Below are 27,366 nucleotides of genomic sequence, written 5' to 3'. Positions count from 1 at the left end.
TTTCAACACAAATATCATAAATAGAATATATGCATTGTATATCATTAATTAATTGGTTCTTTTTATCGGGAAAATTTAATGTTAAATAATATTCTAATTAATAAATACATATATATAAATAATATTGTAAAAAAATATTGTAAGTCAAATTTTAATTGGATAAATTAAAACAATTTAATTTTAAATTTATAATAATATATTTATTAATATATTTATAATTTATTCAAAGTTAGTTTTTATTTATTTATGACAGTAATCAAAATAAATAAATTATTATTTTATAAAATTTACATTTAAGATATTTCAAAATTAATAGAAAAAATAATATAATATACATTTAAAATAATAAAATTGAAATAAAATTTTTCATAGGAAATTGTAATATGATAATAATTATCATTTTTTTAGATTTATTTGAAATGAAATCTTTCTTCTTTATTACTTCCGTTCAACACATAGGAAACGTAGTTTCCACCATTTTAACTTTCTTTCACAAAAGGAACTTCTAGACTCCATCATGAGGTATGAACTATTCAAAAATTTTTAATTACATAAATACATAGATTCAAATCTAATTTGTATTTATGATATTATTAAAAGAATATGCATTGACATATTGTTGAATTTGATATATCATATTTTATATATTTAATATTTGTTAATTTGTTGACAATTGACCACATGGTTTTACGATTATGTTTTTAAAAATATAATTTAATTTGAATTGAATCATAATTAAATTTGAATTATTTTTTTTACACAAATTTGATTAAAGTAATATTTTAGGATGATATTAAATGTCAATATGTTATTTCATAACATAACCTCAATTTGTTTCAGTTCTTTAAAACTACAAAAGAGGCTTGCAGCCTCTGTTATGCGATGTGGTAAAAAAAAGGTTTGGTTGGATCCAAATGAAATCAACGAAATTGCAAATACAAACTCACGTATGATAATTTAAAAATTAAATTTTAGCATCATAATTTTATACACGTTTAATATTATTAAAACATTAGTTTTATTATCTTTGTTTTTAAGGTCAAAGCATTAGAAAGTTAATTAAAGATGGTCTTATTATTAAAAAACCTGTTGCTGTTCACTCTAGAGCTCGAGTTCGTAAAAATACTGAAGCTAGACGTAAAGGACGTCATTGTGGTTTTGGTAAAAGAAAAGGTACAGCAAATGCTCGTACACCGCAAAAGGTAAAAATTTATAATTATTGTTTGATATATTCAAATTATTTCTTCTTTATGTGTATAAATTATAATATATTTAATATGAGATATATTTTTTTTATAGGATCTATGGATTCAAAGAATGCGAGTTCTGCGTAGACTATTAAAAAAATATCGTGAAACAAAAAAGATTGACAGACATTTGTATCATTCCCTATATATGAAAGCTAAGGGTAATGTATTTAAGAATAAAAGAGTTTTAATGGAATTCATCCATAAAAAGAAGGCTGAAAAAGCGAGAGCCGAGATGCTTTCAGATCAAGCTGAAGCACGTCGTACTAAAGTTAGAGAAGCGCGTAAACGTAGAGCAGAGCGAATTGCTACAAAAAAACAAGAATTATTACAATCTTATCAACGAGAAGATGAAGCTGCAGCAGCGCAAAAAAAATAATCTAACAATTTTACAAATTATTATATAAATAAAATCTAAAAAAAATATTAATATTTTTATTCAATCCATTTGTCTTTTTCAATTTTCATTTAAATATAACATATGCATATAAAATGCATTAATATTTTTGTATATAATATTTTTTAATTATATATTATATATAATATATATAACTAAATATATTAATTATATATCTTTTTTAAATAATTATATTTTTTATATAAGTATATATTATTTTATATATATATATATATTATTTTTTTATATAAATATATATATAATAAATATTATTTCAAATATAATATAAAGTTAATTTGAATACTTAACAATATGATTATTTTCTCTGAAAAAAAATAAAATAAATTAAAATTTTATTTTTAAAATTAGTATAAAATTATATCCACAGATGGAAACACTATTATGTACTAAAGTAAAATGGCGAAACTGTCGAGTACATAGTAGAAATTGTCTAAAAGTAAAGGAACTTTATTTCTTAATAACGCACATTCTTAATAAATATATATACAGAATAAAAGAATAAAAAATATTTGTTTCAAATACGAGATACTTCAATGAAAAATTATTTCGTTATAATGTTATTGAAAATGAAGCAATAGGTTAGTGAAATGAATTTAATATATGTAAAATAATATAATTTTGAAATAAAAATATTGTATGTATTAATATATAATTTACCAAATTTATTACATATTGTATATTTATAAAGCAATTTATGTTTTGATAATAAGATTATGAAATGTTAAATATTATTTCGTAATATGCTTTGTGAAATTTGAATAGCGCAATAAATCAATATGTCTGTCTAAAAAGTATAAATTAAATGAAATTTGATATAAATAAAAAATATTATTTTTCAATTTATTTTTCAATTTAACATTTACAAATTAAATTGTGTATGCCAGAGATATTAATGTTTTATATATTATATAAAATTTATTTATATATTAGCTTCAGAAATATGTAAAATATTTGATATGTTTTTATATATCAAGTTGAAATTATATTTCAATTATAATTTTTTTTATTATATATATAATAATCATTTTTGTAATGAAATATTTTCAAATATTTTCAATAAAATTAATATTAAAATTAAAATTATATATTAATGAATAATTTATGAATAAATATATGCATTTATATATATAAATTTTAAAATAAATTTTTAATTTCTTAAAAATTCTGGTTTTTTCAGCTAAATGTTTCTTATGATTAAGAAAAAATATAAAGATCATGAAACAAGAGGAACATGTGTGTAAATGTATGTAATTAATAATTTATTATTTCTTTCTTTTGTATGATTATTTTCTTGTATAATATGTTGTATAATATATTAAAAATAATATTATATTATATTATAAATTATTATATATATTATAAATTAAAAATTAAATTGAAATTAAATTAAATTGAAATATTATTAAATATATTATGAATTTATATAATTTATTTACAGAAATTTCTAAATTGAAAAAACGAACAATTGCATTAAGAACAATGACCAACAAAAAGGGAAATATTTCTGAAAAATCACGGGAAGAAATAAAAGCAGAACGCGAAGCAAAAAAAGCAGCTAAAGCACATGCTAAAGCAAAAGCCAAATCTAGTAAAATATTAGATAAAGATACCTTAAATGATAAATCTGCTTCTCTAAATAATATTAAGAATAAAAACAGCAATGAAACATCAAAAACTACAACTAATGAAAATATTGAATCTGCTGAAGTATTAGTAGTCAATAAAACTACAAATATATGCGAAAAAAGTTCAATATCGGAAGCAAGTAATGAAGGAAAGAGCAAAGCAGAATTACGTGCTGAAAGGAGAGCAAAGCAAGAAGCACAAAGAGCAGCCAAACAACAAATTTTATTAGAAAAAAATAAAATTAAAAGTAAAGAACAGAGTAATAATGATAAATCTGTAATAACAGAAACAGTTAAAAAAATAGTAATACCTATAAAAACAATTCAAAAACGTAATACACATGAAATAAATCTTTTCAAACATCTATATCACGAAAGAGAACAATCTATTGTAAATGTTCCTTTTGTCAATTCAAATATACATCCAGCAATAATTAGATTAGGTACACAATATGCAAACAAAATAATTGTTGGTAGCAATGCAAGATGTGTTGCACTTTTAGCTGCTGTTAAGCAACTTATTTATGATTTTGAAAGACCACCACAAGCTGATTTTATTAGAAGTCTTGAAGCAAATTTACAAGAATCTATAGCTTACTTACATTATTGCAGGCCATTAGCTGTGTCAATGCAAAATGCAATGAGACATTTAAAATGGCAAATGACACAGTTTCCATCTTCATTGTCTGATGTAAATGTAAGTCTTTTTTTTTTTTTTTAAACTTTAGATATATTTGATATACATGATTTTTAAAATAATTTATTTTTAAAATAAAATTAAAATGAAAAAAAATTATAAATTTTAGGCAAAAAACAAATTAAGTACTGCAATAGATACTTATATTCGAGAACAAATAGAGCTAGCTGACAAGGCAATATCAATAACTATTCAAACTAAAATATCTAATGGAGATATTATTTTAACTTATGCTTAGTGAGTATTTTATTATTTCAAAATTATTTTAAAATTATTTTTACTTTTATTTTCTATATCTATAATAAAATTTGTTTTTAGTTCATCTTTAATACATAAAATATTGTTAGATGCACATACTGCAGGTAAACAATTTCGTGTTATTGTTGTGGATGGAAGACCATGGCTGGAAGGAAAGGAACAACTTAGACGTTTATCAAGACATGGGATTGAATGTTCTTATATTTTAATTAATGCTTTAAGTTACGTAATGCCTGAAGTAAGTAATTGATAATTTTATTTTCATTTTATTTAAATTTTTATTAAGATTATTGATAATAATAATTATTAAGGTAAGCAAAGTATTCCTTGGTGCACATGCAATTCTAGCAAATGGTGCAGTAATGTCAAGAGTTGGAACTGCTCAAGTTGCCTTGATGGCAAAAGCCTTTAATATTCCAGTCTTAGTAGCTTGTGAGACTCACAAATCTTGTGAACGTGTACAAACAGATTCTATTGTCTATAACGAATTAGGTAAATAAAATTTTATATTTGTTCTTCTATTTATTGATTTATTATTTAATTCTATTATAATATTGTTTATTTATATTTTTTTCTATCTTATTTATAGGAAATGCAGATGAGCTTGCACAAGATTATAAAAACGGTATGCAAAAATCATTATTAACGAACTGGAAAACAAAAAAATCATTAAATCTTTTAAATATCATGTACGATGTTACACCAGCCGATTTAGTAACGGCAGTTGTTACAGAATTAGCTATTTTACCATGCACTAGTGTTCCTGTGATTTTACGTATTAAACCATCAGAAATTTAAATTTCATTAAAAATTATTTTTGTTGTTTTAATATTTGATATAGCATTCAAAAAACAGTATAAAACATCAATCATTGTGTTCTTTATTTCTATATATGCAAATTAATTTTAAATAAAGTTAAATTATAATACATCAAAAAGAAAAATATATTCATCATAACTTCTTTTTTTTATATGTCTTTAAAAATATATTTTATGTACAATTGTATATTATGTTGTGTATTTTAAAATAAATTTTTAAAATATAAATTAAAAATATATTTTCTTCATATTTTTATATATATATTATATTTTTATAATATATATATAATATATATAAAATTTATAAATAAGATTATATTTTAATTAAAGTTTTCAAATTGAAATTAAAGAAAAAAATTGATACTGAAATATGTGAAATTTTTTTAAATATTTAAATATTTAAATCTTAAGATAGAAAAAATTAAATAAGAAATAATATAATAATAACTAGTTATATAATAAATAATAAATAATAATAAATAATTAATATGAATATAATATATCTTATAAAGATACAGAATATGAATATAATATATTTCATAGAGTTACAAAATAAAATGATATGCAATATTTTTTCTATTGATTTTGACAATTAATCATTTTTGAGTCAATATGTTATTGATTCAATATAAAAAACAATTGAAATATTAATAATGATTAGAATTAAAATTTAATTTAAATAATTTATATAAATTATAAATAAATAAATAAATAATAAATTAAAACATTTTATGAAAAAGTATAAAAATCTATATTTCTGGATTTGATTATTTATATTATATAGTTAATTTGTAATTTAACTAATTGATAGTTCTCTGTAAAATTCCCTGAAAAACTGTTTTTAATTTTTTCCAGTTTTATGTTCTTAATATATGAATAATATAATGTATAAATTTTTATTATTAAAGCGATTAATTATTATATAATTAGCTATTAAGTAATTGATTATTAAAAATTTGAGTTTTTCTCTTAAAGTTTAAATAATCATTTTCTAATGCAAAAAATTACAATATTATTTGATATTTTATAAATAAAATATTATTAAAAATCTTATTATATTATAAAAATATTATAAAAATATGTATATTATATGTATATTATATGTATATTATATGTATATAATATTATTATGTGTATTTAAAAATATTATTATAATATATATATATATTTAAAATTTATTTTATAATTTATTTAGTATTTGTTTAAAGCTTTATTTAAAAATTAATATCAAATCCAATTATTTCTTAATTGAATCTTTGAATTGAATGTTCTTTTACTCTCATAATATGAGATTTTTTAAAATAATGTATATAATGTTTATGATAATATATAATTTATTTTGTATAATATATAATATATTTTAATAATATATTTATATAATTCTATTCTATTTTATATAACTTTTTTATTTAGTTTTTAATTTTTTAGTTTTAAATTCTTTCATTATGTTTCAATATTTTTTAATTTGAATACATTTTATTTTAAATTTCACATTTATATTTCAATTTTAACTTAAATAATTTTTATTTTTTAATATTTTTAAATTAATTATAATAATTTATTCTTATATTTTTAATCAATATATTCTTGTAATATTATATATATATTCTTATATATTCTTGTCAGACTTATATATATATATAAAAATTTATAGTAAAGTATATGTTACATAATTATTCATTTCAATTTACGCAGTGTAGTATGCGTAATAATACAAAACCGTATTGTTCTAGCCAATCAGAAAATTACTAGTTTAATAGACGAATCAGTGCGTATTAAAATATTTATGTTATTATAGTTAAAAATCAATGATAAATTGCGTTTTATTGACAGAGATGCATTATATAAATGCATACAAATATTCTTGCATTCTTTTATTTTTTTTATTTATCTATTTGATTATTTATCGCTAACTTATATTATGAATTTCTAAAATAGAATTTGAGCTAGGTTATTTTATTTTATTTTTATATATTTTATTTATCTTATTATTTTATTATCTTTATTATTTATCTTATTATCTTATATATTTTATTATATTATATTTAAAAATTTGATTTTTTTATGCAGATAAATAATTGAAATTTAGAAAAAAATTTTTAATGTATGTAACAAATTATATTATTAACAAAATATGAAATAACATATATAATAAAATATGTAATATGAAATTTCATAAGATGTAAATATTTATAATAAAATGAAATGAATAATAAAATGAAGTATTCAATTATGAAGTATTACGAAATGACGGATAGATGGCGTTATCGTATCATGTTTTCAAATGTGAATTTCTTATTCGCCAATTCCCTTTCTATTACTTGTATTGTCCACTGATAAAAAGTTCTGGAAAAGATGTAAATCTGATTGTTTATCTTCACCAATTTATATATTCATAAAAATATCATGCATATTGATTGATAGTGTCAAATCTATAAATTTATAATAATAAAATCATATATCATATATTTTCAAAGAAAAGTATTTTTATCATTTCTGTGTTGACTTTCATCAACCGCTATAATCTTGATGACGCCATTAGTACATTTAAATATATATAGTGATTTTTTTCCTGGTCTATATATCTATATCAGGGGAAAATGGTGAATGTATTTAAGCATTGTAGCAGGGATTTGTATATATTATTTAGTGAATTTCGCTAAACGTTTTATGTTTAGTCGTAACTTGATATTGAACGTGAATAAACATACAAGTGAACGTATTTAATTTTGCCGTTAAATAGCAAAAATTATTGAACTATAATATTTATTTGATTTGACGTTTTGTTTGTATAAACAACGTGCAATAACTTGTGTATTATACATAGTAAAAAATGACAGTGAATAAGGATCTAGAATATGAACGAAGTAAATGTACATTTCAACCTATTGAATTAACGTATTTCTTCGATGGTAGTCCAGAAAAAACATTAGAACGTCGTGAACGAGGTACAATTTAAATTTTTTCATATGCATGAAATTAAAAATCTATTCAAATTTTAATTTTTAATTAAAACTTCTCAAAGATTTTCATTAAAAAATAATCTAAATTATTTATAAATAACAATAAATTAATAGATTTTATTTCTTTTATTAAAAAATTCTTTTATTATAAAATTTTAATTCTAATTATATAAATAGTTTGAGAATAGAATTAACAAATATTTGAAAGTGTTCAAATCAAATGTTTATAATGTTTTCTGTTTATATTTGAATTTATATTTAATTGATTAATAAATAATTGAAAAATGTAATTTTCATTAAGTTTAATATAATTTTCTTTGATTAATTGAATATTATAAATTAAATGCAAATTTGTGAAAATAAATATTCATTTTTTTTTAGTAAAATATTATTTATTACATAGTTTATATAAAACTATATGTATGATATATAAAAAAAAATATATATATATATATAAATTTATATATTATATATAGATTTTTAAATGAAAATCTGTACATAAATAGTAAAATTTTATTTAATATTATTCCAATTAATGACTGATGTAAATAGTGGTTTTTTCCGAATTCTAAAAAAACTAAATATTCTTTGATTTGATATTCAGTTTTGATATACTGTCGAAAATTGACGATTTCATAGCAAAAAATTAAATATTTTAAAAAAATCTACAATCTTCAAATATAAAAATAATTTTTTTTTTATATGTATATGTACATATATATTTTATAAATAAAATAAAAATAAATAAAAATTGAAATGAAATTTCTTTTTACAATTGAATATTTTTTTTATTCTTATTTATTATATATTAAAATGATTTATTGTTATTTCATTTAATGTTTTATTTTCTACGAATATATCTTGAGTAATTTTGAGATATTATATTATATATATTTTTCATTATCATATATCTTAAATATAATAAGCATATATCTTTATCTGATACTTTTTGTTTTTTCATTTTAAAATTTTTTTTTTAGTTCAATTTTAAATATGTAATTGGTATTAGATTTCATTTATACATATTAAGTACATAATTATATTAGATGATTTTGCAGAAATATAAAATTATGCAATTAATATTTTAATATTATAAAGTTACGTAAATAAAACAATAAATGAAATTATATATTATAAATCTTTATCCATTTTTATCCGAATCTTTCCATCGATAATACTTACTGGCTACGTTTATCATAATATGTTTCTCGTAATTATTTTTTTTTCTTTGTACACTACTTTCTACACTTTCTAGTTAATTTTCACTTTGGTATAAGCTAGTATATATTTTTATTTTCATATATTTTCCCTTTTATTAACTTTTCTGGATTGAATGGAATTATATAAATATAAAATTTTAATATCTAAGCAAAAGATGATTTATTTAGTGACTTGCAAAAAATATGCATATATTAAGTTAATTGGATCACTAAAAAAATCATTATATTCAAAGTTTTTATATTTGATTTTTTATGCTTTGTGTAAATAGCATAAAATTTTATAGTAATGTTACATTTATAATAATAAAAAGCATATAATTTTTTTTATAATAAAACAAATATTTATGAATGCAAAAGATTTATACAATTATAACAAACTATATTTTTTTGTTAGTTGAAGATAAAAAAGATGAAAGAAAAAAAACATAGATTAAACTGTAAAATATCTTTAATTTGAATTGCATTTAGCAATAAAATTATTTATATAAAAAATTTTAAATTCAATAAATAGCATTCAATTTTATTTAATACAAGATAATTTAAATTACTTAATATAAATAAATAAGAAATTAATAAAAGTGAAAATACAATATTTCTCCTATTATTTTTTTTTTCAACAAAATTAAAAAATAAAATCTATTAATTTATATAGATTTAAATAAATTTTTTATAAAGTGAATTATAAAATAAAATATAATTATAAAGTAAATTTCAAATTATAACAAAATTTCCAAAAATGCTAAAACTGCAAATTTCTCATAATTTCAAACAATATTTTTACATGAAAACAAAATTTTTAAATATTTTAATATTGATTATATTTTAAATTAGCAACAGTATTTTAAATATGTATTTTCTTTATTATATATAATTTTTATATATATATTAGTATTTATTTTATATATATATTTTATATATCAGACAAAATTATACAGAAATATAATTAAAATATCTTTTTTTTTGTAATTTAAAAAAAAATTAAAAAAAAGAATTTTCTTCACCAATTTTGATGATGATTTTTAAATAGTTTTTAGAACAAGAATTTGAATAATTTTTATTTATGTATATAATACTATTTAACTAGTTTTTGAAATATTTGCAAAAAAATATTGCTATTAATAAATAGAATTATACATATTCCTTTATAATATACATATACGTTCGCAGCTGCATAAACATACGATTGTACTTATCTATTGTTTTTACAAACATATCATAGTAGGCAGCTTAAAATATATAACAAGTGAATCAATAAAAAAAACTACTTATGGATTATAATAGACTTGAAATGAAATTCAAAATGGGTGAAAATAAAATATAAAATCTATTCTTGAATAATTAATTAATGATCGAAGTTAAAATAATATTAGCATTATATTTGATATTTATCATTGTTATTTTATATTTTATTATTATTTTTCGCGTTTTGCAATACTAGCAATAATTATTATTTTGATGAATTATTTTTGTTCCAATATTAAATCAATTTAGATTGAATTAACAATCACAATAATTGTATCGTGCTCAAGTTTGATATACATTGAGGTTGAGATATTTCAAATCTATTACAATTCATGAAGAAATAAACTTTTAACTAGTTCATTTACGTGTTATCTTAATTGTAATGCTATTATCATATATATTTCATATATTTATAAGCATTTGTTTACAAGATCTATATATATAATTTTATATTATATTTTTAATTTTATAAGAATATTAAAATAAGAATATTTAAAAAAATTATATAATTAAATAATATATATAATAAATAATTATGAAATTAAAAGAAATTGAAGAAATTGAAAAAGAAAAAAATATACAAAATAATGAAATCATTATACATATATTTGTTATCAGATATATAGAATAATTTAACGTATAAAAAAATAGTGAAACAATGTTTATAAAAACAATGTATTAAATTATTACAAAAAATATATTACAATATTAATAACTTATATTATTATCATTATGTTTAATCACTTGAATTATTTGTTTCTCCATATTGCAAATTAATTTTTATAGTAATTTTTATAGTATTTTTAAAGTTTTATAGTAGAATTTTGTTCTAATCTAATTATATATTCTAATTTTTTTGCGTACTATTTCTCATTTTTATACATGGCTTTTAATAAAATTTTTTTTATTTAATGCATCATTATATTATCTTATAAAAAAAACTTTTCTATTACGATGTTTTTTAAATAGATATCGTGTAACAAGTCTATACATTTTTCAGAATTCATTCTTATAAAAATTTTACAAATTAGTTTTTTTTGAAACATTGAAATTAAATTTTTTTATTAGAAAATATTTCAAAATTTTTTTATTTTTTTTGCTAGGTTATATTATTATAATACATTATTATAAATTTTTATATACATTATTATAAATTATAATTGAGCATGTTTATATTAAGTATATAAATGACTTTAATAAACAATTTTTTTATTTTGTTATAACATTTGTTAAATGTTATTGATAAATAAAAAATTTTAATTACTTGCATTTTTATTTCCAAATGCAATTTCTTTAAATATTTTAGAATAATTATATTATAAATAATATAAATAATTATATTGTCATTTTTAAAGTAATTTTTACTATAATTTTCAACTAATTTTGCATGTAATAAATCCGTTAATTTTTATATCAATATGTATGTCGCGGAATTTTCAACAGAAAAAATTAAAAAATATTAAAAATGTTGCTAAAAATTTTGTTTATTTTTGAAGAATAATTCGATAATGTTTAACACTGATTTTCTTCGATGATTTGCATATATTTGTTAAGATAAAATTAAATAAATATGACTGTTTCTAGAATATAGAATATATTCTAGAATATAGAATATAGAATATAGAATATAGAATATATTTCTTTATTTAAAGAAATTTTTTATTGATCTCGATTAATGAATAATTCTTCAACAAAAAATTTAATAGTACAAGTCATTTCATAATAAGTATATTATAGTTTATTAATTTATTAATTGCGTTTATTAATTTATTTAAAGAAATAAAATTTTATAAAATGCATTAATATTTTTTCATAAATTATGTATTCTTATAGAAATCTCAGAATGAACATGTTAAGCGGAATTTGACACTTGTTATTGTTTTGACATATATCAATATTTATTTCTCTTCCTCGAATTTCTTGAATTCTTAAGTTGTCTCTTTATTTAAACTCTTTATTTTATTTCATATTCGATTTCATTGCGAAATTATTGCTGCTTGTAATACTATTTAATATAGATAATTATTATATTAATATAAATGCAGTATACGAAATTTTTTTTGAAAAATATGATAGTAATCTTTTTTAAATATCTTGAAAGATTAAGCGACGATTATATGTATAGGGAAAAATTAATTAGAATATTGATTTTTAAAATATATTTAAAAATTATCAAAATATCTTTTCTAGATAATTATATCTTATATTTTACATTTTGTAATTATATTTTTTGAAATTGTTGAAGTAATATTAAGTTTATTAAATATGTAAATAATTTTCTGTAGTTCTTTTTAAAGTACAGCTGGATTTAATTAAAATTCTTTTCGATGATAAAAAAGATCGCATATTATGACTTTGATTAAACTCTTTTCTTTTTAATTTTCTTTTTAATTCGTTTTTGAATGGTAAATCTTACCTTATTAATTAACCATTAATTATAATTATATCACTTATTCTCAAAGATATAACTTTCAAATTTTTATCTTTTTTTTTTTCTATAAAGTTTTTTATAAAGTTTTATTGATATTAATCTCATACATATTATCCTTATTACAGAACGAGTTATGAAATCAAACATATTTTTCTATTAAACAACATTTTATTTGCTGATAGAGATCAATGTGAAATTTCTAATGCGAAAAATTAATGAAATGCAACAAATTAAATTCAAATTATTTATATATTTTTGCATATTAGATTCAAAGTAGGTTTAATAAAGTTATAATGAGGTTATAATAAGGTTATAATAAAGTTATGATGTATATAATGAGATTTATAATGCAAAGTTTAATTGCTTATAATACAATATATCAAGTCTCAATTAATATTTTTGTACATTAATTTTTGTATTGATTTCTAGAATTTACTTTTTAAAGGATGTTTTGAACATCTTATATATCGTTTCAAAACTCAAAACATTTTTTAATTAATCACGTTTGAACTAATGATTAATTGTTAAGAAAATTGATTCGATTAAAATTCAACATATATTTCTTATGTATCAATAATATATTCTGAACAATAAAATATATATTCTGAATCATAAAAACGTTATGAAAAATTTATGTGATATCTATCTTTCTACGTTTTCGTTTTTTATTATATATTTTTAATACATATTTAATATTTATTATATTCATATCATATCTTTTGTTATTTTTTTTATTATTTTTATTTTAATCTTTTTTATTTAATGTAATATAAATAATTTTAATTATTATATATAAATTATAAATAATTTAAATATAAATAATTTTAATTTTTTATTTAATGTTTTTGCATAAAGATATTCTTCAAATCTTCATAAGTGAATTTCTGTAAATAAATTCCGTGAAAATGAAAAATAGAAAAAATAAATAAAAAAATTAAAGATCAAAAAATTTGAATTATATAATATATATATTGAAATATATAATAATTTTGTATTATTTATTAATATTTGTTAACTATAAGTTATATATTATGATTATAAAATGTTATAAATACAGTAGTAAATTTGCGAAATTAAATAATCGTATAATTATTTGCAATTGATATATATTTGAATAAATCCAAGAATAGTTATATAATATTGAGAAATTCATTATTTTATTATGCTAAATTATTTTTTTACGAATAATGCGAAATAATTTATACGATACCGTTTCAAGTATTGTTTACTGAATCCATTACATTTATAAATAAATTATATGATGCAAAAATCGTCTAAAAAAAATATCAAAATAAAATGAATTAAAGTGAAGAATAACACAGAAATATTTGTTTGCGATCGATGTCTTTAAGATAAAGATCTGAAGAAAAAACTCTTTTACTTATTCACTATAGGAAAAGTTATTTAAAGTTATTAAACTTTTTAACTATATATTCAATAATTTCGAATCATTTTAATAATTGATGTAATAAAAAATTTTATTCGTTATATATGAAACATAATTTATTAATAAGATATTTAACAAAGATTAATATATTTGAGATTGAAAGAAAAAGATTGAAATTTGAAAATATCTATGCAAAAATTTACATTGCATTAATTTACATTGCAATTTTATGTCCTCCACTTGCAGATATAAAAATTTACTCTTATTTACTCTTTATTGCAGATAGGCTTCTATTAGATGAGGGAGGAGGGGGGAGAGGAATTAAATGAAATTAGAAACCTTTTATTTCTGGGTACAATCTCTACATGATTAGATTTTATTGCAACGATAATCTTTTAATATTCCAGATAAAGATTTTTAAGTGAATAAGATTTTTAAAATTTAATTTCTGATATAATTATATATTATGATAAAATTTTATATCAATTTTTAAACTTTTGTTTTAATATATTTTAATAATATAATGTAAATTTATAATATAATAAATTATCAATTTTTTATAAAAATTAAAGTATAATTTTACATTTTTTTTCTATATATTTGTTATTTGTATATAAAATCAATTTTATTAAATTAAATTAATATTTAATTAATAATAATTAAATTATTATAAATGATTAATAAAATATACGTTATTATGTAATTATAAATTATAAATTATAAATATAGCGTTATTTTTTAATTTTCTATAAATTAATTGACTTTTTTTTTCATTTTTTTTTGATTATTTCTTATTATATATATTTGATATTATATGATTAAATAATATTTCTTTTGGATATGTATTTTACTTACTTTTTAGACTTATAGGTATGTTATATATTATAAAAAATACAATTAAACTTTCAACATTAAGGTCATAAAATGGAATATCAAATAATGAATATATTTATATTTGTCTTTTTAATATTTATTAACAAAAAAAAAAAAATATATATATATATACATATGTGAGAATAACAAGTGATGATAGCTATTTTTTTTTATATTCATTGCAACAGAATATTATTACAAGACATATTTATATAAAGAAAATATAAAAGCAAATATATATATATATATATATATATATATATATATATATATAAATATATTTATTACAATGTATATTTTATGTATACAAATATTTATTACAATGTATATTATATATACAAATAAATCATAGATACATTTATTGATGAATATTATTGATGAATGAATATTTATTTAATACTTATTTTTTTCAATATTTATGAATTTTTTATTTCAATAATTATATTTGAAAAAATATAAAGTGAATATTTGAAAAATAAAATGATTTAAAATGATATACAAAAGAAAGAAAGGAAAATATTCATATTCATATTTAAATGTATTTTTTAAATCAGAATAATTTCTTTTTGTTTTTTTGAAATTGCAAAAAATTTGAACTTTTTGGGAAAAGAAAAGGTTAGAAAAACATTTATTGTTGATGTAATTTGCAAAATATTCAAATTTGTTTTTTCACGATTTTTGATAAATAATTGTAATAAATATTTAAATTTTTTAATGTAGTTTTTGTATATATTAATTTCAATGAAAAATTATGCATGTATATAATTTATGATTATGGTTATTATGTTTATGATTCAAGCGAAAAAATTAAAAATTGAAATTTTTTCTTTTACAATTCTCACAATAACAATTTAAAAAAAATTCAAGTCGTTTTCTAATTTTAAAAAAATTATTCTATTATTAAATTCCATTTTAAAGGATATATGAGTATTTTTTTTAAAGAATAATTTTTATAATAATTTTTAATAAATTTATAAATAAACATGATATATAATATAATAAATAAAGTAAATAAATTTTGTATAATTTTCTTTTTTATTTTATTTTTATATAAAATTTATATATTTTTTTAACAAAATAATCAATTTTAATGTTAATTTTAATTTTCAGAAAAGTATTTTTTAAGTGATCCAGAATTACAAAATAATATACCAGTAAAATATAAGAGCCATAAAGAGATATATGAAGATGCTGTACGAAAAGTATGTAGGGTTTTATACAAACTTAGAAAATTGCAAGAAACAGGAAAAGCGGGTATGGATGATTTTACGTAAGTTTTTTTTATTAATGCAAGAATTATTTGTATTTATATTAAGTGATATTTTATTTGTTCACATTATATATGATATAAATGAATGAATGAGTAAATAAATTAATGAATGTAGTTAGCATATGTTGCAAAATAATAGAAACAAAAACAATAAAATAAATAATTAAAAAAAAAATAAAATAATTAAGAAAAAAATGATAATTATTTGATGATTATGATAATAGTATAATCAAATATGAATGTTTAACCTGTAATAGATTATATCTAATACAAAATATTATCATTTGTTCAATATTTCTATAAATTTTAAAGTAATAAATGAATATACTAAATATATATAGCAAAATAACATTTTTAGATATTTTTCAGTCATATTTTTGGAGCTAAACTTGGATCTGCAATATTAAAAGATGGAAATCCATTGGTATTGCATTATGCTATGTTTTTACCATCTATTATGGGACAAGGAACTATAAAACAACAAGAATATTGGATAACTAGATCTTGGAATGGTGATGTTATAGGAACATATGCTCAAGTAAGATACAAGAATTATTAAAAGATGAAATTTATGATACAATAACTTTAAGCTTTTTCTTTTGTTTTAGACTGAATTAGGTCATGGAACATTTATCAGAGGTTTAGAAACTACAGCAATATATGATTCTAAAACAAAAGAATTTATTTTGAATAGTCCTACTTTGACATCTTATAAATGGTGGCCAGGAGGATGTGAATATAATTTTATTTTTTATAAATGATAAAAGTGAAACATAAAATGTTATATATATTGAAAATTTACTTATAAATTTAATTTTTAGTGGGACATACTGCAAATCATGCGATAGTTGTTGCACAATTATACACACAAGGAGAATGTAAAGGTATTCATCCCTTCATTGTACAATTAAGAGATGTGAATACACATCAACCCTTACCAGGTATGTAAAAACTTTAAATATAAAAATTATTTAAGAAATCTAATAAAATATTTCTTTTTAAATCATTATTTACATAAATTAAAATTAATTTATAATTAATTTTTAGGTATTAAAATTGGAGAAATTGGTACAAAATTGGGAATGAATGGTACCAATAATGGTTTTCTTGGATTCGAAAATTTCAGAATACCACGAGAGAATATGTTGATGAAGAATTCTAAGGTAAAAAAAAGAAAATATATTTATTTTTATTTTATTTTATAAAAATTTTATAAAAAAGAAAACAGTTCTATTTCTTTTTTCATTAAAACTGAAATTTATCATTATAATGTAATCTTATAAAGAATAACGATAATAAAAATTTTTCTTATTTTTATATTTTGTTTTCTTTTTTGCTAAATCATTTTTCCTGTGGCAGTGTGAACATCAAGGTAATATCCTTATATTTATGAAAATAGAACTGTGCATAAATTGAAATTATCATTTGAAATTATAATATTGCATTTTTTATTATAGGTTTTAGAAGATGGAACATATGTAAAAGCATTGAATGATAAATTAACATATGGTACAATGGTATTCGTTCGAGTAGTGTTGGTATATGATATCGTAACTTATTTATCAAAAGCTGTTACTATTTCAACTCGATATAGTGCAGTGAGACGTCAGGGTCAAATAAATTCAGAGTAAGTAAAAAAATAATTATATATTTGTATCTAAAACATTTTCTTATTGTGCTTTTCAAAGAAAATAATATTCTAAATGAATGTTACTATTTCTAAATGAATGCAAGTAAAAATTTTGTTAGTAAATTATTTTTATTGAAAATTATTGAATATTAATTTGATATTTTATTAACAAGGAAATTTAAAAATTTATATTTATATATTTTTTTTTCTTTTTTATTTTCAGAAAACCTGAGGTACAAATCCTTGATTATGTAACACAACAATACAAAATTTTTCCTCATCTTGCTACATGTTTTGCATTTAAAATAACTGCTAATTGGATATGGGACATGTACAATATTATCAATGTTGAAATGGATCATGGAGAATTGGATAGATTACCAGAGGTACTAATTTTATATCTTTCTTATTGAAAGATTTTTTTTTACTTTATTAATTTTTTTTGTAGTTACATGCTTTGTCATGTTGCTTAAAAGCAGTTGCATCTGCAGATGCAGCAACTGGAGTAGAACAAGTTCGATTATCTTGTGGTGGACATGGATATATGGATGCTAGTAATCTTCCAGCAACTTATGGTTTAGTGACAGCTATCTGTACCTATGAAGGAGAAAATACGGTCTTACTTTTACAAACAGCTAGATACTTAGTAAAAGTATGGAAACAAGCTGTTAATGGTCAAAAATTACCAGTCACTGTACAATATCTTTCAAATGCAGCAAAAAAAGTACAACAACGTCCTTGGAGCAATAATTTGGATTATTTTGCTGAAGCATATTATACGGTAGCGGCAGGGTATAATTTCTTTAAATATATGAAATATTTAATAAATAAGTGTAAATATTCTTTGATTTTTTTTATAAGATTTTTATTTTTTTATAGAATTATACGTATAGCAACAGAAAATATGGATCGTAGAATACATAATGGCATTTCTGCAGAAGATGCCTGGAATCAAACTAGTATCGAATTAGCTTATTGTGCAGAGGCACATTGTCGAGCTTTTATTGTAAAAACATTCATTGAAGGTGTTAAAGAAATAAATTCGATTAGTGATCAATTAAAACAAGTATTATTTCAACTTTGTGAATTGTATGTCATATATTGGGTATTACAAAAACGTGGTGATTTTCTTCAAGTAAGTTAATTTATTTTGTACAATAAAATTAACTACTACTAATAAAAACAAGTTTGAATTTAAAGTTCTTCATTATCTTTTTTTAGTTTTGTTCTATGAAGCAAAATGATGTTCAGATACTTCAATCACGTTTAGAAGAATTATTGATGGCAATCCGTCCAAATGCTGTGGGTATCGTTGATGGTTTTGATATCTGTGATGAAATTCTTAATTCAGCTTTAGGCGCTTATGATGGTAATGTTTATGAACGATTATACGCTGAAGCTATGAAGAGTCCTCTAAATCATAAAAGCGTGAACGAATCTTTTGAAAAATATTTGAAACCATTTCTTAAAAGCAATTTGTAAAATGCTTTTTTTTTTATATTTTAATTTAAAAAATAATTTAAGAATTATAATTATTATTTTATATTTTATATATGAAAAATTTAACTCCTCCAAGTCTTTTGTAATTAGCTTCTATTAATTAGCTAATTAGCTAATTAGCTAATTATTATAATATATATACAAGATTTCTTTCTATTGAAAAATATTCTTATATATTATAAGACAGAAAAAAGAAATCATCATTGTAATGTTAATATCGATTTCTAACATATAATAATTGTAATATATGTGCAATGTTGAAGATAATTTTATAAACATTTAATTTTTGTTGAATATTTAACGTTAAAAAAAAATATTTTTTACAAATATCTTATATATATCTTTATAATAATATTTCATAGAGATTTTATTTTTACAAAAAATTTTTTAGGAATGTAAGATTATTTAGGAATGTATAGATTATTCAATAAAATGTTTTAGATATATGTTATAAAAAGAATGATATTTTCTATACAATTTTTACAATTAATAAAATTATATTGAAATATAAATTGCCTACTTTTTGGACCTGTAAATGCTTAAAAAAAATTATATTTTAAAATTAGATTTTTTCATACGGCAAAGTGTTTATTTACAGAATAGGAGCGATGACATACAATATTATTCATTATATTAACATAGTGCAATTATTGTTAATTTCTGTTAATAACGTGTTATTAACATAAACGCCCGCAATAGAAATAATATTGTTCAAAATTAAAATGGAATTTGTAAGATTCAATGATATCGTTTTGGTATTATGATATTAATTTTCAATTAATTCATATATTATAATATGTCCAATAAGTCGAGTCAATATACGCAAATGTACACGATGATTCATTTACATAGAATTCAAATATAAAATCGAAAATTATTTTTCTATACATTAATCTAATTATATCTTAGAACTATTAATATAATCAATATAAACGTAATTAACGCAATAAATATTACAAAACATATTTTGAATAATTTAATCTGGCACAAATTTGACACTAAATAGCATGTTTATTAGATAATTAATAATAATTCTCAACTATTTTATACTCAAATATTTTGTTTATCTGTATTGATTCGCTCATTGGACGTTTATTATAAATTTTAGGAACTTTGAAATCGTTATATTAATACAGACCAAAAATATAAAGCAGTATAAAAAAAGAATCATAATTTAGTCTTTTTTATCAATGGGCGATATCTTTTTTATACAAATACATATATGTGTATATATTTGTACATATATGTATATATGTATATATATATATATGGATTGACCATGAATATATAATATATAGTACATATACATATATACATATATATACATATATATATATAATATGTATCATGTAAAATTTGAGGGCAATTCAAAAGAGGAGGAGCGGAGGATACACAATACTTATTCTTAAAAAATAATATTGTTAATTATATTGTTATCATTATTAATTATATTCATAATTTTAAAATTATTTGTCCACTTGGCCTATGGGTTTATGTCTAATATTAGACAAATTTCTCACTACTATAGCATTTTTAAGGAATACATCCTCTTATAAAATAAGATTTTATTACAATTAGTATTTGTTTCTTGTCGCATGGAATAGCGCATTTCGAGTATTAAATGAGCCACGTGAAAATGCAACGCATATTTTTTACTTTCTTTACCTTTGTTATCTAGTATTTTTGTCTTAAATGCAAGTTTCTGTAACAAATTTTCTTTCCATTCACGAACAATATTTTTTTTTTAAATTATTTTCTCGTGCAATATTAGTAAATGATCAAGCAATTATAACAAATATTTAATATATTATTTTTATTTAAATAAATTATATTTAATTAAAAAATATTAGTTCGTGAAAGAAAGAAATTATTTAAATTTTCATTCATAAAAAAAATTTTATATTTCTCCGCATTACCACCCGAAAAATTAATTGCTATCTAAGAAACAATCTTTTGTCTATATTGCATACGATTATTATTATAATAAAGATTATGATTCGATTTCCAGATTTCTTTTTTCTTTTATTAGTGCAAGGAAAGAAGAAGAAATTTTCATAAAGGAAAGTTCAAGAAAGAAGAAAGATGATATAAGGGAAGAAAGGATTTTTTGGAAAGGTGAAAAAACGGAGAATTTAAAAATATATAAAACCGATTCAAGATGAAAAATACATCTTGATAGTACTTTTTATTTAGCTTGAATCGGAGTATGATATCTATATTGATATAACAAGAATAAACTTCCTTTCCAACGATTTTCGAGTTAAAGGCAAAGCATAAAATGTATGTATGTATTCTAGAGTGTAGAATAGAATCTACACTATTGATTTTAGGTACTGTGTAATATTCCATTAATCTTAGGAGAAATAGAAAAGAGAATTAATTTCCATTCTATTTATTGCAAGTAACTTACCCTAAACACAATAATTTTTTCGACACATTATGTATCGTAACTTTTTAGACAGCTTGATTTTTTTTACTTAGATATCAATATTTATTTGTGATTTTTTGCTTCTCACTCTGTACATCAAATAATTGCTTATTTAAATAGTTTCTCTTCCAAGTCAATTCTATCAATACATTTATTTTTACTATTTCTTACAGTATCATAGAAACGCATCTAGATACTTTGTTATAAATAAAGCTTCCAGCCATTTTATAAATCGATAAGATCGATTTAGAAACAACAAGTGCCATTATTGAAATGCACTGATTGATAGAAATGTTATTTATCTTGTTTTAGAAAAAACGACGCCTGAAAATATTTAAACCGATATTGCCATAAGCAGTTTTCTTGAATTACAACAAATATGTATAATGTTCGTTTATATTTTTTTTTACAAGTTAATATAATTGAAAGAAAATTGTCTTATGCAACATCGATTGTGATACGTCGATTAATTTAAACGCTTTGCCCGTAACGTTCAATGATCGTTTAAGTAAAATAAAATAAAGATAAATTATGTTAATTATATTTTAAAAAAAACTGGGGAAAAAGTGTTAATAGCGTTAATAAAAAAGCACTTAAATCAAACGAAAAAAGAATATTATGACAGTTCTTCTAGGCAATTGGTGTTTCTTATATATTTAAATACATGGCAGTATCGACATGATATATTTTAGTTTACCCCGATACATCGGACTTTATAAAAATGGCGCTCGTGTTCCTCCTACACAGGTAGAACACAGATTTATGATGATCTTATTGTTTAAATAAAATTGTACATTAAAAAATAGGATCCTAATAATTTTATTTATTTACACGAGAAAATAGAAATTTATCCGTCCATTGTTTTTATTATAAACAATAATATTTCGTGTTAATTCTGTTTATATTTTAAATGATGTTGCTTTATTATATATATTGGTCGATTCAGGCGATAATAAATGCAACAATTCGTATACATAAAATTCATATTATTATTGCACAGGATATAATGATAATATAATATTATATATAAGATATTATAAAAAGTATAACATCGTATATATAAGATTATTTATGAAATGTAAATTATTCAATATTCACATTTATTCTTCAGTAACGTTAAATAATATTGTTATCTAAAAGGACATTAAAAGATAGTACTATATACTACGGATCGTATTGAAATTGAGGGAACATGATAGAATAACATATTCATGGCGGGATTAAAAATTGAATTCATGTTTGTTATGTTGTTAATAATAATAAATTTGACATAGTCTGTCTATATTTACTAAAATCGGAACGAAAACTGTTTTGCGTAGAAAAATGAACAATATTATAATAATAATAATAATAATAATAATAATAATAAAGATTTAAACATTACAATGATATTGATTAATTATACTCGATCAGTAGCATAATCAAATGTACTTTTCCCAAATAATTGATAATTTTTTAACAAATCATGTATAAGAAATCATTTTTATTGTTATAGTTTGACAATTAAAATATTAATTACGTTCTACCTGGAAAGAGGCGAACGAGACGCCGAAAATATCTCAAATAATTGAGGAGAGGAAAACGATCCACAGGATCACCTGAAGATTAATGGAAAATTAAAAGAAAGGATATAGGACAGATAGAAGAGGAAATAGAAGAAAAGGGAATCGCTTGGTCCTACGTGGAAAAGTTAATAAATTATTACAACGTATTTCGCGCGATACTGATCGACCGTAAGATAAATACCGCGGATTAAAATCTTAGAACAAATAGATATACACTTGAATGTGTGTCTGTGTATGCATTTTTTATATTATCTTCTTTTTCATTAATTTTTTAATATGGCATACGCATATCTCTTATAGTCAGAGATGAAAGTCGTCTGTATATAAATTTATATACGCACGTATGTTTCTTTTAAGATCGGAAGGAGTAATGTCCTTGCGTATACGCAGGATATTGTTTTATCCATGGCAAATAGAATCTCTCTCGACCAGCTTTTCTCTTTAAGATACAAAATGTTTCTTAGCTTTCTTACGGTGGAAGAAGGAAACAACGAGGATACGTTATGCTCTATTCTTTTTTTTTTTTAAATAAAATGGCGAATCTCTTCTTGCAACAAATATCATTTATTTTATTTTGATGAAGATCAAATCATCGGTTGCAGAAAACGTCGCTTAAAATATTTAAAATGGCACACTGAGATTTTTATTATATAAATGGCAATTGATTCAACCATGTAATGAGAACAGTTCGTTTATTGCAAACGTAGGTGTTTTTGAAGAATTCGTGGAAATGAATCAATAAGAATTAATTTAAATAATCTACATATTAGATTATTAATAAATAAAGAAAAATCTCAAAAATTAAGATTAGATATAAAACTATGAAATATTAAATCTAATTATTGATGAAAGATATAAGTTTCATCTCGTTAAATAAATAATTTTTTAATAAAAGAATATCTTATTAAAGGAACATCGCGATTATTTGTGCCATTTATCATTCAATGAAATATATATTTAAAATAGAAAAAAAATTAAATTGCAAATCAATTTAATATGATTAAATATATAAGGTTAGGAGATAAATTTTATGATTAATGTGATTTAAAGATACGATATGTAAGATTAGATAGACTTTATAATTAATACAATTTCAGATATGAATATTTAAATACATATTTAATTTAAATTAACTGATTTAATATTTTTAAAATTTTTCCTAAATATTTTTTAATGAATCATTAATAATGTGCTATTTGCTTTTACCAATATGCAAACGCGTTGTAATCATTCATTTCATTTATTGGATTATATATTTAATTATCCTAGCTCATATCTACATTAATAACTTATAAAATTATTAATAAAAGAAAAATAAAAATCTTAAATTACTTTTAATATTTTTATCTATCATTTTCCCATAGTCATTGTTTTCTAATCATCAAGCAAATATATTATTTTTTAATTTTTAATATTTCTAATGTATTATAATTGTATTCATTTAATTCTAATCTAATAATTAAAATAAGTTACAAATTTAAAAAAAAAAAACAAATCTTAAAAAAGACAATTTCTTGTTCTTAAGATGACTTACTTCTTTTCCACTAATTGTAATGAATGTTCTATAAAACTGGACTTAAAAAAGAGAAAAGCGCCAGTAGACTAAAGACCCTGTGCAGTCATACTGTTAAAAAACATCTTTGTAAATCTAGAAAGCGATCGTTAAATACAAAACAAAGTAAAAGTAGATGAAATAGAAAAAAGGAGGGACAGTAGAGGAAACGTTGATAAACGAGGCTATAGTTCACAGGATTGGCGTCGAAGAGAAATCATGGTGGCAGAACGATCCTTCTTTCTTTCCCTCCTTCCACCGGGCCAGAATGATTAACGACATACCAACAGCGTTTATCGCCCACGAATTTTCACGCTCTCAGTCCTGTACAGGGAGGCATATACGTAAGCTTGGATACGTATACGCTTCGAAATACACATTGTGTAAATGCATATGGAATTGGCGCAATCTTGCCGACGAATAATTGCAATGGGACGATTATCATCGCTCTCTTTCTTCGTTCGATCAGTCCATGATGATTATGGAAAAAAAAAGATAAGTATCCGAGAATTGAATAATGAATTAATACGAAGATATAAAATATGTTAATTTAAAACCGAGAGAAAAATCAATATTCTACTCTCGGAGGTGGACCGATGCTTAACTCAGAATACTACCCGTAACGATATACGAGTAGAAAAATAGAGTGCTATATATTAAGGGAGGTTCCACCTCAGGAAGTGATCAATTTAAAAACAATAATTATTGTATGATATAAAAGCGAATATTATTAAAGCGAATAAATTTAAGGAATTAAGATGCGTTCGGATGAATGGAAATTTAAAAATTTGGAATATTCTCTGATCGAAAGAGTTCAGAAAGAGATTACTATGACGCTTTTCCCCGACGTGAAGGAAATCTCGCTGTGGTCAATGAACGAGGTGTTTCGTAAGACCCTCGTGGGAGATTCCGGATGTGTCGTATCATCGGCGATGGCGCTTAATTCGGTCGAAGGACATCGTCTTTCTCGGCATGGTATCGTGGGATAAAAATGGGCGGTGCCAAAGCCAGATAAGCTTTGTCGCCTCAAGCGTAGAATTCTCGATTATGATGCGGCGCGCCTGGTTTAGGGAATGCCTGCGCCGCTGGTGATCTTCTTGGCTCATCCAAAGCATATGAACCCTCGTCCTTTTTGCGCATCCTATATACGATGAACATCACCACTAATATTGCGCAAAGCAGGCCAACTACTGCGCCACCAATCACCGCTAGAAAAAAAGAAGAATTTTATTTAATCTAAAATTGTAATTAAATAAATTATATAAAAATAATGTATATATTTTAACTTATAAATTGGGATCAGATTAATTTAATTATTTTATTATTTAAATTTATATTAATATAAATAATTATAATATTTCATTGTATGAAGATATTTGTATAATTGTTAAAAATAATAACAAATTTGCAAATAATTTTTACAAATTTTTCCAGTTTTAAGTTTTTTCAAACATTTATTTTTTTTTGGAGTAATTTTCTCAAAATATTACTTCTATTATTTTATTTTTATTATATCAAAATATTATTTTATTGTATTTAATATCAAATGATTGATAATTGACTTAAAAGAACGTTTATAGTTTATAATATTTGAAATATTTTAAGTAATAGTATAAGTATGGACAATTTATTATTTAATACCGTTGAATTATTCAAAATGTTAATTATGTAACTCATTTATTATGTGTGATTCCGAATAAATTAACATACAATTTCATTAGAGTTTACAGTCTTCTTGTGAATAAATATTATTTCCGTGTGTTATCATTCAAATTTAATACTACGGAAATTTGTTAATAAATAACAAATAACTTTTTTGTATAATTTTAATTATGTGTACCAAGATTTCGACTCTTAAAATTACTTTCTACGAATTACATGATTAAATGTAAAAATAATTACAAATAATTATAATACAATGATGTATTAATTACTTGTATTTAATTACTTTACTTACAAGAAAAAAATTTTGAGGAAATCAAAATTTCTACATGTATATTGTTAATAGTATTGCATATATTTTTGTATTTATTATTTAGAAAATATATAGATATATTTCTCAAATATATTTCTCAAAATTATTAACAAAAATTATCATATTGTTAATATTTTCCAATCCGTAATACAATTCTTTGCTAAAAAGAATTAATTTTGGTTCATACAATCGAATTTAAAAATTGCAAGATATATTTCAGAAATTGATTTCAAATTTTACATGCCACAATTATGATTCACCTTGTAT

The 27,366-nt window shown here is 20.4% G+C and overlaps 4 protein-coding genes across 9 annotated transcripts in view; 3 read left to right on the top strand and 1 right to left on the bottom strand.

Moving 5' to 3' along the window:
* The first annotated feature begins 38 nt into the window (after positions 1 to 38).
* On the top strand, positions 39 to 1,812 carry LOC107993334 (large ribosomal subunit protein eL19). Of its 2 annotated transcripts, XM_062085451.1 has the most exons (5): positions 39 to 139; positions 409 to 522; positions 841 to 947; positions 1,039 to 1,202; positions 1,300 to 1,812. In XM_062085451.1, exons 2-5 carry the CDS (start codon positions 518 to 520, stop codon positions 1,624 to 1,626), a joined length of 603 nt encoding a protein of 200 aa, XP_061941435.1. In that variant the 5' UTR covers positions 39 to 139; positions 409 to 517; the 3' UTR covers positions 1,627 to 1,812. The 2 variants fall into 2 exon arrangements, with proteins under 2 accessions (XP_061941435.1, XP_016905201.1); XM_017049712.3 differs by lacking the exon at positions 39 to 139 and having other exon boundaries at positions 393 to 522.
* Positions 1,813 to 2,016: 204 nt separating this feature from the next.
* On the top strand, positions 2,017 to 5,298 carry LOC107993333 (translation initiation factor eIF-2B subunit delta). Of its 2 annotated transcripts, XM_017049711.2 has the most exons (7): positions 2,017 to 2,243; positions 2,843 to 2,908; positions 3,104 to 3,987; positions 4,097 to 4,224; positions 4,306 to 4,483; positions 4,557 to 4,737; positions 4,835 to 5,298. In XM_017049711.2, the coding sequence occupies exons 3-7, from the start codon at positions 3,145 to 3,147 to the stop codon at positions 5,041 to 5,043; spliced, it is 1,539 nt and encodes a 512-aa protein (XP_016905200.1). In that variant the 5' UTR covers positions 2,017 to 2,243; positions 2,843 to 2,908; positions 3,104 to 3,144; the 3' UTR covers positions 5,044 to 5,298. The 2 variants fall into 2 exon arrangements, with proteins under 2 accessions (XP_016905200.1, XP_028520391.1); XM_028664590.2 differs by lacking the exon at positions 2,843 to 2,908 and having other exon boundaries at positions 2,033 to 2,243.
* A 2,081-nt stretch (positions 5,299 to 7,379) lies between these two features.
* LOC107993340 (probable peroxisomal acyl-coenzyme A oxidase 1) lies at positions 7,380 to 24,096 on the top strand. Of its 3 annotated transcripts, XM_017049719.3 has the most exons (11): positions 7,381 to 8,011; positions 16,290 to 16,449; positions 16,819 to 16,987; positions 17,058 to 17,181; positions 17,271 to 17,390; positions 17,497 to 17,612; positions 17,907 to 18,076; positions 18,303 to 18,465; positions 18,528 to 18,871; positions 18,959 to 19,214; positions 19,301 to 24,096. In XM_017049719.3, exons 1-11 carry the CDS (start codon positions 7,897 to 7,899, stop codon positions 19,559 to 19,561), a joined length of 1,998 nt encoding a protein of 665 aa, XP_016905208.1. In that variant the 5' UTR covers positions 7,381 to 7,896; the 3' UTR covers positions 19,562 to 24,096. The 3 variants fall into 3 exon arrangements, with proteins under 3 accessions (XP_061941432.1, XP_016905208.1, XP_061941431.1); XM_062085448.1 differs by lacking the exon at positions 19,301 to 24,096 and having other exon boundaries at positions 7,380 to 8,011; positions 18,528 to 18,860; positions 18,959 to 19,141; XM_062085447.1 differs by lacking the exon at positions 7,381 to 8,011 and having other exon boundaries at positions 16,311 to 16,449; positions 16,808 to 16,987.
* The window catches only part of LOC107993341 (syndecan), a 162,328-nt gene continuing 158,790 nt past the window's right edge, over positions 23,829 to 27,366 (bottom strand). For both annotated transcript variants that reach the window (XM_062085449.1, XM_062085450.1), the window contains exon 5: positions 23,829 to 26,332. In XM_062085449.1, the coding sequence (XP_061941433.1) occupies positions 26,151 to 26,332 (182 nt within the window). In that variant the 3' untranslated portion in view covers positions 23,829 to 26,150. The remainder of the gene's footprint in view (positions 26,333 to 27,366) is intronic.

The sequence above is a fragment of the Apis cerana genome, linkage group LG15 (genome assembly GCF_029169275.1).
Source record: "Apis cerana isolate GH-2021 linkage group LG15, AcerK_1.0, whole genome shotgun sequence".
NCBI classification, from domain to species: Eukaryota; Metazoa; Arthropoda; class Insecta; order Hymenoptera; family Apidae; genus Apis; species Apis cerana.
The sequence above is the reverse complement of the archived record's forward strand: the minus strand, read 5'-3'. Positions and strand labels throughout refer to the sequence as shown.

Bases quoted from the DNA above. Each gene is read 5' to 3' on its own strand.
- LOC107993334 (XM_062085451.1), top strand. The intron at 948-1,038 runs GTATGATAATTT...TTTGTTTTTAAG, and splicing joins AATTGCAAATACAAACTCAC to GTCAAAGCATTAGAAAGTTA. The intron at 1,203-1,299 runs GTAAAAATTTAT...TTTTTTTTATAG, and splicing joins ATGCTCGTACACCGCAAAAG to GATCTATGGATTCAAAGAAT.
- LOC107993340 (XM_017049719.3), top strand. From the start codon at position 7,897: ATGACAGTGAATAAGGATCTAGAATATGAACGAAGTAAATGTACATTT. The intron at 16,450-16,818 runs GTAAGTTTTTTT...GATATTTTTCAG, and splicing joins GCGGGTATGGATGATTTTAC to TCATATTTTTGGAGCTAAAC. The intron at 16,988-17,057 runs GTAAGATACAAG...CTTTTGTTTTAG, and splicing joins TTATAGGAACATATGCTCAA to ACTGAATTAGGTCATGGAAC.
- LOC107993333 (XM_017049711.2), top strand. From the start codon at position 3,145: ATGACCAACAAAAAGGGAAATATTTCTGAAAAATCACGGGAAGAAATA. The intron at 4,225-4,305 runs GTGAGTATTTTA...ATTTGTTTTTAG, and splicing joins ATTATTTTAACTTATGCTTA to TTCATCTTTAATACATAAAA. The intron at 4,484-4,556 runs GTAAGTAATTGA...ATAATTATTAAG, and splicing joins TAAGTTACGTAATGCCTGAA to GTAAGCAAAGTATTCCTTGG.